The sequence below is a fragment of the Callospermophilus lateralis genome, chromosome 7, assembly GCF_048772815.1.
Source record: "Callospermophilus lateralis isolate mCalLat2 chromosome 7, mCalLat2.hap1, whole genome shotgun sequence".
In the NCBI taxonomy this organism is placed as follows: domain Eukaryota; kingdom Metazoa; phylum Chordata; class Mammalia; order Rodentia; family Sciuridae; genus Callospermophilus; species Callospermophilus lateralis.
In genome coordinates, this window is record NC_135311.1 from 108,993,672 (window position 1) to 109,008,509 (window position 14,838).

The window sequence follows — 14,838 nt, forward strand, 5'->3', positions numbered from 1 at the left end:
GGTTGTACATGATGTAGAGTTACATAGGTCATGTAATCATATATGTACCTAGGATTATAATGTCCAATTAATTCTACTCCTATCATTCCTACCCCCATACCCCCTTTCCCTCCTTCATTACCCTCTGTTTAGTCCAAAATATAACTATTCTCCCCCTCCCCTTGTGAATTAGCATCCGCATATCAGAGAAAACATTCATAGGCCCTGGATCTTGGATAAAGTACTAGACCTCCTGAGCATCAACTTATTGTTTCCTTCCTTCCTTTCTCCTCCTTCTCCTCCTCCTCCTTCTTCTTTGTCTGGTTTTGTGTTGTGTTTTGTTTTGTTTATTCCAGATTGAACTTGAACCCAGGAGCACTTTACTTTTTTTCAGATTCTTATCTAGAATTCTGTTTTGGGCTAAGGTAGGCTAGCTTGTATCAGACCAATTCACCACTGAGAATAATTTAAAAAGCTGGATTTAGTATTTAAGAAATTTATTTAAAGGCACAGGAGAGCTACAAAGACAACAGGGACTTGAGGGAGGCAAGATCTTGGGGAAGAGTTACATCCCCAGCCCTTTTTATTTTATTTTTTTATGTTTTGAGACAGGGTCTCACAATAGGGAGTTGAGGAAGGCAAGATCTTGGGGATGAGTTACATTCCCATCCCTTTTTATTTTTTAAATTGCCTCCAGTTTCACTAATATGCTAGGCCGACCTGGAACTTGCATCCTCCTGCTCCAGAGTTGCTGGGATTACAGGCCTGCTCCACTGTGCAGGGCTAAACTTCATTTCCTTCATCTGAGTAAGGAGGGGCTAGATCAAATGATCTCCAGGCAGAGTTGGAGGTGGTGTTGTCAAAAACCCAAGAGCTGTGTCCTCTGACTATAACTATTGAGAGTGATGATAATGATCATTTAATAAGTACCCTGCTGAGGGTTTCACAGAGATTCACTCTCTTAATTTAATTCTCCCAGGAAGGCTTCTTGGAGGCGCTGGGTGGAGGGAGAGCGAATGGCAAAATTAGCGGTGAGGGACTCCAGGAGTTAGGTGGGGAAAACAGGCTGACTATACATATGAGGTGGGTTGTCTTCCAGAGGCAAAAGCTGAGGCAGGGGTCTGCCCAAGATGACCTCTTCACTCCCAGGCACGTAATGTAGCTAGGAAACTGAGCTGAGATGCTCCACTGACTGGCCCTCTCTGTGTGCTCACAGGATCATCGTAAGCTCGCCCCTGGCTGGAGGGATCTTGATGCGTGCCAGGCGTGCTCGGGCCTATGCCGCCCACAAAGAAAACGAAGAGCAAGGGACCTGTGGCTCCGGCGCCCGGCGGCCGTGCCCAGGGCCGGTTGCCAGGCCTACCGTCACCTGCGCTGTGCTGCGCCTGCGGTCTGTGCGTGCTGCTGGCGGGTGTGAACGTGACGCTAGTGGGTGCGTTCGCCTCCTTCCTGCCAGGGCACAATGTGCCACTGATCGTAGGGCCGGCGCTGCTAGTGCTGGCGCTCGGTTTTTTCGCAGCCTGCTGCGTGTGTAGCCGCCGGGGCCCTGCGCTCCGGACGCGCTCCTTGGAAACGGCGGGCCGGGGCCAGAATGGCGGGCGCGCGGGGCCAGTGGCGCTGGAGATGGAAAGCAGCGAGCGCACGGCGCAGGACACCACGGCCGTACAGCTCAGCCCCGCTGCCTCGGCCGCGTCCTCTGGCCGCTCCAGCCCGGGCCCGGGCCCCGGCCTCTTCAGCCTGGACGCGCCTGCGCCCACAGCAGTTTGTGTGCCGCGCCCCGAAGGGACGCAGCTCAACCTGCCCCGGGAGCCGTCCGCCTCCTAGCGGACCAAGGCCTCTGTCCACTCCCCTGTCTGGGTTCCCTCCATCCTGTGTCACTTAAACAAAAACTAGAAGAGGGGGGCTTTAATTTTTTCCCCATAAGGAACCAGTCCTGGGCACAGGTGGCCTCACCTGTCTCATTTCTGAACTTCTGGAGGGAAGAATGTGGTGAAGATGTCAAGGCTCACATCCTAAAGAAATGAGCAACCTTGGCCCCTTAGACGGGGTCTCTGCGCCCTATCTCACCTCACCCTCGAGTTTTAATGAAGCTGGACTCCTGGACCTTGGAAGCTGACCCACCCACAGTATTTGGGCACTGTGGAAAAAGAAGCATCAAGCGGCTCTGGCTACCAGCAAGGCCCCTGTCCCCAAGCGGGGAGAAGGGAGGAACTCAGCCCTAACTTGCTCCATCCCTTCACACTGTGAAAGTCCTCTAGGCCCTCCTCTGCCCCTCCCCTACCTCTTCATCTCTACCCCAACATGATCTTTGGGATTCATTTGGGAGGAGAGATTCTGATTTCAGCCATGAATGGGTAGAGCTGAGCAGCGCACTCCCTGCCATTCTGTCTGACCCCCACAGTGTGAGTCCTGCCAAGGATGAGTGCTGAGGGGGATTCTCCAACCCTGAAGGTCCCAGTGATCTTCACTGCCAACAATGCTGCCATCTTCACTGTGCCACATCTATGTTCCCACTCCTCAATAAAGCACCTTTGGAGTCAGTCCTCTCTGGTGTGCAAGCAAGCTGGAGGGAGCTTGCTATGGGCCTCTTGTTGTGGGGCCTCTGACTGAGCACTGGGGTTCTGGGCCCCTGCTAGCCAGTGGCCAAACCACCCACTAGCTCTTCTTGGAGACCTAGAAAGGAGTCCGTGGGGAAAGGAGTATGTGTCTGTGAATGTCTTGTGGGAACGGGTGTGTCACACCTGGGGCTGGATGAATGTAGGAGTGTGGCTGTGGGTGCAATTGCCTGGCTCCTGTAGGAGATGAGGAGTGCAGTATTTGGGTAACTGTCAATATCACACATGTGCGGGAGTATGGGAGGGGTAGGTAGTTGAGGGAGGGGAGAGAGCCACCTATGTAAATTCTGGACTTTCTCTGGGGCTGGCTGGGCTTGCAGAGTTTGGGCTCAGACTGTGGTCTGTCCTGGCAGGCAAGGGCACTGGTAGAGGAATGGGGGTCGCCTTGTAAGTAGAACAAGGGAACTGGGAGGAAAATCCTGTGATCCCTTCCCACCTGCAGGGATCCAGGCAAGCAGTGATGGTGGTACACACTGACCCGCCACCTCTTGGGGACCATGACTCCCTGCCTTTGGCTTCATCGGTTTCCTTTTCCAAGGTGGGCTCTGCTGCCCTCCTGCCATAGCCCAGGTACTTCCCACAAGGAAAGCTCTGTTCTTCCTCTGATACCATCTCAACCTCCTGTCCTGCTGTCTCCCTCTCCCACTAAGAGTGTTACAAGTCTGTCAGTAGGTGCTGAGCAGCTCATCTCCATTGGTTCTAATGAGGAGGGGCCCTAACCTTTGAAGCACCCAGCCCCTGGAGTTGATGGCCTCTTCTCAGCACTTCCCCACCACCACCATGTGTGTGTGAGTCCACCTCTTTAGGCTCATCCTCTCTTCTGGTTCACTGGTCTGTAGCTGTCTGAGGCCACCCGCTGCCTTAGTAGAACAGACAGTGTAGGGCCATGCTGATTCTGCCATGGGGTCTGGATCCCCCTTCTCCCACCACCTTCTTAGGAGACTCCCCCAGATTCACCCCATCCCAGTGCCAGGCTCAGCCCAAGCCCCTCTCCCACCTGCTGGCAGACGCCTGAATTACACTCTCAGGGCACCTTCCTCTTCCACAAGATGACTTTCAGATCTTGCCATGGGAGCTGGCTGCTGGGCAGGAAGAGTGAGCGTCAGATGAGGATCCAGGACATAGGCCACAGATGAACAGATCAACAATGGGAGCAGAATGCAGAGAGAGTGGGGCGAGTCATTGGCTCCCTGCAGTCCCCTCAGCTGCCACCAGCTGAAAGGTCCTTATTTATCTCATCTGGGCTCCTCCCACTTCTTAGGTACACCAGGAGAAAGCCTCTTCACCCAGTGCCACAGGACTCACTTCCCAGGGAGTTCCAGCAAAGAGCATCTCTGCCTCTCTCCAGGCTGCCACACTAGGGAGTCCTCCCCCAACACGGCTTCCTCAGGTGAGAGCTGAGGGACAGGACCTTCAAGGACAGCACGGCCAGCCCAGTGAGGACCTAGGGCAGCCCCACTCTCCTTCACAAAGTGGGGCTGGAGTATACACTCTGTCTCCACACCCCTGTAGGCCTCTCCTCAGGCAGGCCCACTGAGGGGGCCACTTTGAAGGTGAGGACATGATTCTAACAGTACAGGGACATCCCTGATTGACAATTCCTATAGCAATTATGCAGAGGACCCTTAATAAGGGCTAAGTTCTCCACCAAGTTACCAGGGCCTGTTCTCTGAGGTCCAGGGGCTGCAGTGGAGGACACAAAGCTGGTCTTTTGAAAAGGATGAGTACTCCCCAGGGCTGGGGGAGCTCTGGGATGGTACAGAGAGCTTTGCCTCCAGAGGAAACTACTGCTGACCTGGAAGAGGGAGCCTCTTAGGTGGGGTAGGGGGTCTCTTCCCTCTCCACAAGAAGAAATGAGGGAAGCCACTTAAAACCAACTTTTACTAATTAATTACTATGTGCCCAGCACTGAGAATACAGTGTGAATGAGCTCTCATGAAGCTCACATTCTACAGTAAAGAATTAAATAAGCACATCTGGGTGTGATGGCACACACCTGTAATCCCAGCCACCTGGAAGTCTGAGGCAGGAGGATTAAAAGTTCAAAATTAATTCTGTCTTAACTAGAAAGAAAGAAGGAAGGAAGGAAGGAAGGAAGGAAGGAAGGAAGGAGAGAGAGAGAAAGAAAGAAAGAAAGAAAGAAAGAAAGAAAGAAAGAAAGAAAGAAAGAAAGAAAGAAAAGGGCTAAGGGTGTAGCTTGGTAGTAGAGTGTCCCTAGGCTCAATCCCCTCCCTCGAGGAGGAGGAGGAAGAATAAGAAGAAGAGGAGGAGGAGGAGGAAGAGGAGGAGGAGGAGGAGGAGGAAAAGGAAGGCAGTGGCAAACATTAGTTAGGGAACAGTGCTATATGCAGAAAAATCACAATAGGAAGGTGTAAGAGGTTAGGAAGTTCTTCTCTGAGAGGTGGCATTTAAGCTCCTAATAATAATAGTCATACCAACAAGGTTCAGAGCAAGAATATTTCAAGCTCAAAAAATGACCAGTGCAAAAACTCTTAAGATAAGCATGAACTTGGCCTCTATGTGTCAGATCAATAAAGAAGGGCCCTAGAAACTGGGGTGAGAGATGAAATTAGAGAGGTGGGGAGAAGGGCATGTCCCAGCTCGTGGAAAGATTAGTAAGCCCGGGTGAGGATTTTATTCTCAGTAAGATGGGAGCCACTGGAGGGTTTTAAGCAGGCAAGTGACATGATCTGATTTATTATTGTAAAAATCACTTGGCCTGCTATGTGGAAAATAGAGTGTCGCCGGCAAGAGGGAAAACAGGAGGGTTAGGAGGTTACTGCAGAGAGCTGTGCTGGGGGCTGGGCCTGGAGTGGTAGCTGTGGAGCAGACAGAGACTGCACCCATTTCCTGGGTAAATAGAACAGGTTGCCCTTATGGATATCCTGGGGGATCCAAAAGAGAAGAATCTGGGAGGAAGTGCTGGAATTTGGATTGAGCACCTGGGTAAATGGTGGATCAGGTTTTAGAGAGAAAATTCATTGGTCTCAGTAGGGCAAAAAGTCTGTAAGCCCAGGAGGGCTTTCCTGCAGGAATGGAGTCATAGTCCTGAGTTCTAGAAAGAGGAGAAGGTCCTGGGGTGAAGGCTGAGGAGCCTCTGGCATGTGAGTGGTGGCTAACCCTGGAGTTCAGAGGAGGCATCTGAGGAGATGGGAAGACAGCCCAGAGCCTAGGGTAGGTAGTCTAACCTCTGAATCTAGGGGAAGAAGAGACCCCAAGCTTCCCAGTTCTAAATCTTCCTCAACCTTCTGCCTTTCTGATGAGGACTGTGGACTAGGAGTTGGGGATTTGAGAGAAGAAAGAGGAATGTGAGCCCCAAGAGTTTAGGGCTTCTGTTCATTACTATGCCTTCAGTACCTTCCTGAAACAAGGGAGATGCTCTATAATATCTTTCAAATGAATTAACCAAGTAAAAGGTGTGAATTTCATTGCAGGACTGAGATTCTAAGTTCCTGGGAACAGGGGATAGGGATTGATCAAGATGCCTGACTCAGCAGGAAATGAAAAAAATCTCCTCCTGTATAGGGGAGTTTCCCTGGATGCTTCCTCAGTTTTCTACTTCTCTGTGGGGAGGTAGAGCTGGCCAGATGGACATAGATGGATGATGGGCTTGAGGGTGAGATTCCCAAAAGTAGGAGCCAGATAGGTGGACCAAATTTGAGGAACTCAGCACTGCTACAGACTGCCACCAGAGGGCACCCTGGGCACATGACAGGGGATGGAAGCCTGGCAGCCAAACCAGACCACAAAATTTTGCCTTTCCCTCTTCTGAAGGCCAAGCCCCTGAGGAATGGGAGAGGCAGGCAAGTTGAAGGTGGGGAGACGTCACCCAAATTTGCTGAGTTAACTAACCCCTTGCTGGAACCTGAGGTTATAGAGGGAGCCTAAACTTGCACAAATACTTAACCTTTATCAAGGTCACCAATAATCTTAAATCTAATCATAGACTAAACCCAACCCTGATCTTAGACTTACCCCTCATCCCAGCCCATACTGAGTCCTGAACTTGATCACAGACTGAACTTGACCCTATTCATGTTCTGAGACATTTGCTGACCCCTGACCTTAATCACAAACTGAGCACTGACCCCTAACCTTTACTATATATTGAACACTGACCTTGACACAGACTGAGTCTTGATCATGGACACACATTACCTCTTATTTTGGTCATAGACTGAGCTCTGGTCCTGGGAACAGATAGCCTTGACCCTGAGCCATACACTGAGCCCTGACTTATAATATCCTGAGTCTGAATCTGGTCATAGCCTGAACTCTGACCCTGAACAAAGACTGAACTTTTATCGTGGTCACAAATGGAGCCTTGATCTCTAAAACTTTCTCTCCATTGATATAAGGGCCTTCCAAAAAAGGCTCCTGTTAGGACAAGCTTCAGCTCTAGAAGGAAGTAACTCTCAGAACCACTGTTGGAAAGAGAAGAAATTCTGGGTCTCTGGTCCAGAAATTCCTGGGCTTTGGGATCCCAAGAGACCAGGCAGAGAATGGCCAGGTCTAGATGGTCCAGCACATTGTAAAGGGTGGCTGAAATTCTCAAGGTATCCTAGGAACTAGGAGGGAGTGGGTGTTCTGCCTGTCTAGCTGGAGAGTCAGCTTGAAGCCTCTTCCATCTGCATTTCCAACTGCCTTGAGACTTTCTTCAACTCCCTCTGCTCACTGGGCTGTGTCTACCACTTGTTCCCTTTCAGGCAAAATATAAGGAGGCTACACTCCAGGTGATGAGAGTGACACCAGGTCAAGTCGGAGGCCCATGTCCTAACACCTGTGTCCTGACCAGAAGAGAAGCCCCCTTAATCTGGGAGCTCACCTGTCACTCCAAGAAAAAGTGAATGGTGCCCACAGTCACCTCACATTGGTAGGGGGTGTAACACAAGAGAGAACCCAGGGCAGCTAGGAAGTCTCTAAATGTTTTCCCCTTGTGCTGTGTGAGGGCTGGGAGGGCCACAGAGGACAATAGAGCCCCTCCCCTGGGCACAGTGGCCAGTTCCATTTCTGTCCTCTCCAAGGATCAGCCTCGGTGCCTGGCCCCTGCAGGGTCCCCGCCGGCCTCAGCCAGGCCCACCGGCCTCGGGGCTCACCTAGGGAGGCACAGAGGGCGGGGGTGGGGCCCAGCCAGGCAGGAGCTGGGGCGGGGGAGGGGGCGGCTGGAGTCAAAAACGCTGACGCTGAAGACAATGAGCTCTCGGAGGCTGAGGCAACTCATTTGGTCCCGGCCACGCTTTATTAAATTCTCATAAACCTGTCAGGGGGGACAGGGCTCGCTTCAGTTTACCTCATTAGCCCGACACAATGACAGTGGGGGGGGGGTGCAGAAGGAGGGGGCGGCATGGGGGGGCCGGTGCTCAGCGCTGAGAACCGAGCCAGCCGGGAAGATAATTGAATTAAGTGGCTTTTGTTAATGGTTTTTAAGACTCCGAAGTGTAAATAACATTTAGGGGCTTTCTTTTAATGGGGCTGGGGTTTGGGAGACCAGGGGAGCTCAGAGGAGGCTCAGCCTGGTCCCTGCCCCTCTTCCCCAGGCTAGGGGGACTCGGCAGCGAGAGCCTTTGGGGCGTGGCCCCAGGAGGTGTGGCAGTTAGCCTGGGGAGAGCTGAGGGACCTTCCCTGAGGGCAGGGTAGGGAGCCTGGAACCAAAAAAGGTGAGACGGCTTCCTGGCCTATCTTCAGAGAGACACAGAGATGAGGATGTGAGCAAAAGAGGGCCTGGCTACAGGGGGCTGACAGGGACCTACCCAGTCCTGAAATGCCACTGTTGGATGTCTCTGGGATGTTATTGGAGGCATGGCCTGTGAGTGTTCAGGGGACCTGAGCTGGGGTCAGTGTTCATTCCCGGTCAGAGCTCAGAGGGAGTTAGAGGATATGTCTTGGTTGCCTGGAAGGTAGTGAGCTCCCCGACACAGGATGTGGGAAGGCTGTGAATTTGAGGGTTCCAGCCTTCTAGCAAAGCAATGGATTAGACTAGACCCCAGACTTCTTGAAAGAGACTGGCCTTGGGCTGAGCTATAAGAGGAGCCCAAAGATGGGAGTGGACAGGTCACTTCTTTGGGACTCAGGGGCCAGAGGTAACTGAGTGCCAGAGAAAGGAACAGGGACAGAAGTTGTTTTAGAATCCATTCCCTGGATTTTCACAGTCACAGCTTCTCCCTCTCAGCAGGCAGAACCAGGTTGGGAATTGGCTGGGCCAACTAGGTCCCAAGGGGCTGAGGTGAGATGGGGCGGGGCTGGCCCACAGCCAGTTCACAAAGGGTTAAGGCGCTAATCGCCCTGCATGCGACAAAGGGAAGTGAGTTTTCTGATCCAGAAAGGATCAGTCCCTGGGACGCCCCATCAGGCCCTTCAGCGTGAAATTACACCCCAGCGGGGGTGCTCCCCTCCCCCTACACACACTACCCGCCTAGGCCTGGCACAGGATTAGGGCCTGGAGTCATCAGCTTAATAGATCCTGCCTCCCCTTCCCATCCCCTCCACCCCAGCCTTCAGTCCTGCCTCCAGGCAATCACCAGCCTCTTTCCCCCAATCCATCCACCTGGCTGTCCCTCTGTCTGGTCATCTCTGGTCTCAGGTTGGTCTAGGTACTCTATCTCTTCCTCCAGGCTCTAACCTCAAACATGCACTGAGCCCTGACTTCATGCTGTTTCAGTTTCTTCATAACTTTTAATCAGCTCCCCAAATGTGTATATTTCATTGCTTGTCTATTTGTTGTTGTTTGTTTCCCCTTTGCATACAAGTGTGTTAGGAGGAAGGACCAGTCCTGTTCAACAGTGTCTCCCCAGTGTCTGAGCTGATCCGCCACATGGATGGTGCTCGGTAAATTACTAGTTGACTGAGCCCCTCCCACCTACCTTGCAAACACTGGGGTGAGACCCCTACACTCTGAACATCGGTGCTCAGGACTGAAAGGTGAAAACTAACCTGTGCTAGGATGGGGCTATGTCCTCAGAAGAGGCCAAGGATGCCATGAGTGAGGCGGGCCAGAAAAGGTAGAGGCCCTGCATGAACAGAAAGGCTCACTCATCTTTGGATGTCATCCAGGAGACCCTTTCACCCCACCCCCTCAGGCATTGCCACATGAGTGCCTTGAAAAATCACCTGCACCCATGGCTGGGAGCACCCAGCATGGGAAGAGGTCCTAGATGGAACAGTTGAGGAAACCAGGGGTGATGATCACACATGGAGGAGAAAACCCGGCAAGACACTCAGAAGCCAGGCTGCCCAAGGCTATACAGACCACTCTGTCCAACTCTACCCAGGAAATAGAGACCGAGAAAAGGCCAGGGCTTGCCCAAGGCCATATGGTGAAGCCAGGGCAAGACTAGACAGGAACCAGCTTCCCTGAAGGCCTTGGCAGAGCTTGTCCCTCACCTTATTCTTCCAATTTCATTCAACAAGTTTGGTATTGGTTGTACACCAGCTCTGAGCCAGGCTCTGGGTCATGCCAAGTCCCACTCAGGGAGCTCCCTCTGGTAGTAGATGAGAACTGTATTCGGTGGCAAAAACAAGGTCAAGAGAGAGGGACATCCCCCCTCCCTCAGGGAATCAAGGAAGGCTTCCTGGAGGCACTGGCATGTGGATGGGTCCTGAAGAGCCAATCGGCTGTCCCTGAAGTGGGGGTCAGCAGAAGCAAAGACAGGTGGGCAAGGGCACAGAGTGTATATGAAGCCCCTCCTGGTCAGTTTGGTGGCACATCCCAGAACAGTGTGCGTGGACATGTTCTGTGGGCCCCTTCCCATCCCAGGCTAAGCCAGACCTGATAAGGAGACCGTTGCACAGTAAGCTTCTGCTCAATATGAGAAAGAACTTCCCAGCAGAACTGGAGCAGGCTGCGTGGAAGGTAGTGTGCTCCCCATCCCTTCAGGTGTAGGCTGGGTTGGTAACTCCCACCCTATGGGGCTGAACTAGAACCCCTGAGAACCTGAAGCAGACTCCCCAGACCATGAACAGGCCCAGCCCTCCACTGGGCAACTCCAGCCTCACCTTGTCCATTCCCCTGGACTTGCAGGATGGTGGTGGTAGAGCTGGGGAGAGGGAGGGAGAAGGCAGGCAGAACAACTGAGCATCCAGGTCCAGCTGTACAGGGTTCTGCCTGGATATCTCAGCTTCCTACCAACCCAGCCCAGGGACTTAAGTCAGGGTTAGAAGCTGTCAAAGTCCAAGTCTGATTTAAAACAGACGCTGAGACCCAGAAAGGGACTTCCAATAGCTCACAATCTAAGAGGCAGGTCACAGTCTTTCTCTAGGAGTCCAGTCAAGGACAGACAGAAGGAGTGCCTGAATGAGGAAAGCCTTTCAGTTCATGACGTGGGCCCTCCACACACAGGGCCCTATGGGCTGGGGAGAGGCCCAGGGCTGAGGCATGTCGTGCCCCTTCTAAAAAGAGTGGAAGCCCCCTTTCATCTCTTCCCTGTTGCCCAGCGTTCACCTCATAACCTGGATTCTTGCTGAAGCATTGTGGCTCCTGTTTCCTGGGGTTCTTTCCTTCTAGAGAACCTCCTGGTAAAAATGAATGTGTCTGCTCCCTCCAGCAAATGCTGTGTGGAGGCCCGGGGATGGATGGGGTGACCTGTGAAGGACCCAGGCTTACAGGTCTATCAGCCTGCTCAGGTGGAGACAGCAACAAAGAGCAGCTTTGTGCACACACGCTCACACTCACACGCACCCAAACACGCCCCACACAAGCTCTTTCCAAGAACGGCTCTTCAAGCCTGGTTGCCAAGATAAAGGAGCCACTGGGCGGTCAGCCTCCTGGAGGAAATACCGCTCCTGTGGCCTTTGTTGTTCAAAGAGCTTTGCGAAATCTCCAGACTCCTCTTGGAAAGGATCCCAGGCTGAGGTGGCAGTGTCCCACAGCTGGAGACGGGTAGGGCCTGCCCAGCCTCCCTTCTGGGCCTGGAAGGGAGAGGAGACCCTTGGGCCAGGCTTGGAGTCATTAGTGGCAGCAGTGGCTTAACCCCTCATGTTCATTATTATCTCATTCAATTCCCACAAACCTGGGGGTCCGGGAAGTTCTTCCCTTTTTACGGATGATGAAACAGGTTCGTGGAAGCTGAAGTGCTAGAAATGAAACGGGCTTGACAGCAGCCCTGGGAGGAACCCAGTCCTGCCCCAAATTGAGTTCTGCCCTGACCCCATCCTGAGCTCCAAGTCTAGCCTCTAACAGAGCCGTGACTTGCCCTGCGTTGATCCCCGATCCTACCTAACCTCAGGCTGCCTCTCCTGTCTGCTGTAATCCCTTTGAGTTCAGAGGCATGGGTGCTCCGCATTCACCTCGCAGCTTTACATTTATGTACAGGCACTTATTCCAGTAATCTCTGTTTTACTTGCTAGACTAAATACAGGACTGAGTCTATTTTTGTTTGCTAGTACTTATAAGAGTGTAATAATAACACTAATAACAAGCATTTATTAAGCCAGTGTGGTGGCACACACGTGTAATCCCAGGGACTCAGGAGGCTGAGGCAGAAGGGTTGCAAGTTCAAGGCCAGCCTCAGCAATTTAGTGAGGCCTTAAGTAACTTAGCAAGACCCTGTCTCAAAATAAAAAATAAAAAGGACTCAGGATGTAGCTCAGCAGTAAAGTGCCCCTGGATTCAATCTCCAGTATCAAACCAAACCAAACTAAAATCATTTATTGAGCATTTATTATATGCCAAGCTTGTGCTGAGTGTTTTACAGATGTTATCTCATTTAATGGTCACAAAGAACTCTGATATAGGTACTATCATTAGTTCTGTTTCACAGGTGAGAATACTGAGCCCCATGGTGACATTAGAAGGTACAGCGTGCTCTTAGTGGCTCCCTGAACCATCACACTCAGTTGTCTGGTGAGGGTTGGGCCAGAGAGGGAAGCCCCAGCTAGGAGAGGAAATGATGGCATTGGGGTAGAAAGCCACAGAAAGGCCTAGTGAGTAGCCCGAGGGAGACTGTGATGAAAGAGACTACAATAAGGGAGTGGGACCAGCTATATAATTTGTAAGGCCCAGCACAAAATGAAAATTTGGGGCCCCACAAAAAATGAAAGATTTCAAGATGGCAGCCTCAGAATATTATGGGGCCCTCTGAACCCAGGACCCTGAGCAAACCTTCATGGGAGCCCATGAAGGTGGCCCCGGCAGGGAACAGACTATGTATGAGGCGTTGGGCTCGGGGCAGCACATCCAGATAGATAAATAGGAATGGCCATGAGTGTTCAAGTGTCAGCAGGGCTGGCACTGGACGGACCCTTGTCTGGCCAACGGGCCAATATCTTCACAAGCACAGCAGCAATCACTGAGTATCTCTCGGGCCAGAAGTGGCCTGTCTCTTGAGAGGCCTGTCTAGAAGGGGGAGTCTGAGCCTTTGGTTGGCTGTCTGGAGTGTGAGTAAGCCAGGAAGAATGCATGCGTGGGGTGGGGCAGGTATGTAGGGAGTATCCAGGTGGCAGGTGGTGGGTTGTGTGTCTGACATTTGAAGGGTGTGGGCATGAGTGTGAGAGACAGGAAGGCAGATACCCTGGGACTTGTGGTCTAGTGCAGAAGCCAGCATGACCCATGTGTATGAGAGACTATGAGTGTTGTGAAGGGGGTGGAGTGGGGTACATGTGTGTAATTAGGAGTGTGTCACTGTGTGTGAGGATGCATGCATATCCCCACCTGCCCTCCTAGGCCATGGCCCCTGCCACCTTCCCTGATGTGAGGGGCTACCAGGCAAAGAGGTCCTGAGCCTGTCCCAGCCCAGGGCCCCCAGGCTTTTGTGGGACGGGTCCTCTTAGAGGCACATTCCTGCCTGTCATAGAGTGGGCAGAGCCACAGAGCCGCCTCCTAGGCTGCTGGGGTGATCCTGGCCAGTGGTGTCAGGTTCCTGGGTGCAGGAGCCCTCCCTCTGCAGTCTCTGAGGGCCTTTGTTGGAAGTTCAGACAAACTTGTCAGGGGGGCGGGCAGGAGGCCTCCTAATCGGCTTTCCCAGAAGCAAAAGGAGAATGAGAGATTAGGGGTGGGGGGCTCCAGCCCAGGGCAGCTCTGTGGGAAAGAGATGGGGAAGGGGTGCCCGCCCTAAAGGGGTCCATCCCCCAGGGCCTTTAGCAGGTGTCCCTAAGGGCCCCCAAGGAACCAGACCCCAGGTTGAAAGAACATGAGGCCAACACCTAGTTAAAGGGGGAGAAGCTTTGGAGAGAGCCCTCTCTTGCCTTCCCCATCTCACCGCCATGGGCTGCCTGGGCACTTACTGCATGCTGGACACATTACTGCTCACCTTCTAGGCCTCCCCCCACAACATCTCCTCTTTATCTTATCTGAACCTCCCAGGAAGCAAGCAGGCTAGACATGGTTATTTTCCCATTCAACAGAAGAGAAAATTGAGGACAGGAAAGGGGCCCACAGTAAATAGCAAATGGGATTTGGCTTGTCCTGACTCCGTCAGTAAAATGCTCTGCATCACAGCCAGCATTTCCTGGAGGTCCTGACCTCAGGCTTCTCTCTGTGTGATCTCATCTAGTAAAGTGGATTTTTTTGTCATGTCACTATTGACAACCACCAAGTTCAAGAACGTGGTTTCCAAGGTTAACCAGGCCCATACTTTGGTTGACCCATTACTAGTTTGTGGTTTGAGCCAAGCTATTTAACCACTCTGTTCCTCTGTTCCCCCCCTCTTTTTTTTGGGTTTCCCCATTTGTTAAATGGAGATAATAACAGTGCCTACCTCACAGAGTTGCATGAAGATTAAATGACTTATTTATAAGGTAACAGGCAAAGAGTAAGTGCTGCATACGTATTTGTCAAGTTAATACCACACAGAGGCTCAACATCTTCCCTAGAATAAATCGAAGACTCCTCAAATGCATCAAACAAGACGGACCACCTGAGCTCAGGGGCATTCCCAGACACTCACCCCAGCCCCAACAGCGCAGAGGGCTCCATCTACCTTGTAGCTCAGCCAGAGATTGGGGAGCACCCTTGACCCCTCCCATCCTTCAGTCACAATGGTGATTTTGCCTCTTAAATCTCTCATCGGTGTGGCCCCATCCCTTCCCCCCACCAAGTCCAGAAGATGCCACCTTCCTCACCAGGATGTGAGTGTTCTCCCCTGTTTCACTGTTGCCAGCTCCTTTGCACAAACCACCATGCAACAAAGTCAGGGGTGGGGTGACTGAAACACAAGTCTGGTCATCGCTTCCAGTGCCCCCCAGGTCCTGGCCCCAGGGCTTGAGTCTAAGTTCCCAGCTTCCCCTTCTGCCCTCTTTTGCTGACACCACC

General features: G+C 52.3%; 1 protein-coding gene across 1 annotated transcript; it reads left to right on the forward strand.

The window, feature by feature from the left end:
• The first annotated feature begins 1,257 nt into the window (after window positions 1-1,257).
• Window positions 1,258-1,803, forward strand: Tmem275 (transmembrane protein 275). The gene has a single exon (XM_076861158.1). It carries the CDS (start codon window positions 1,258-1,260, stop codon window positions 1,801-1,803), a length of 546 nt encoding a protein of 181 aa, XP_076717273.1.
• The last annotated feature ends 13,035 nt before the right edge of the window (window positions 1,804-14,838 follow it).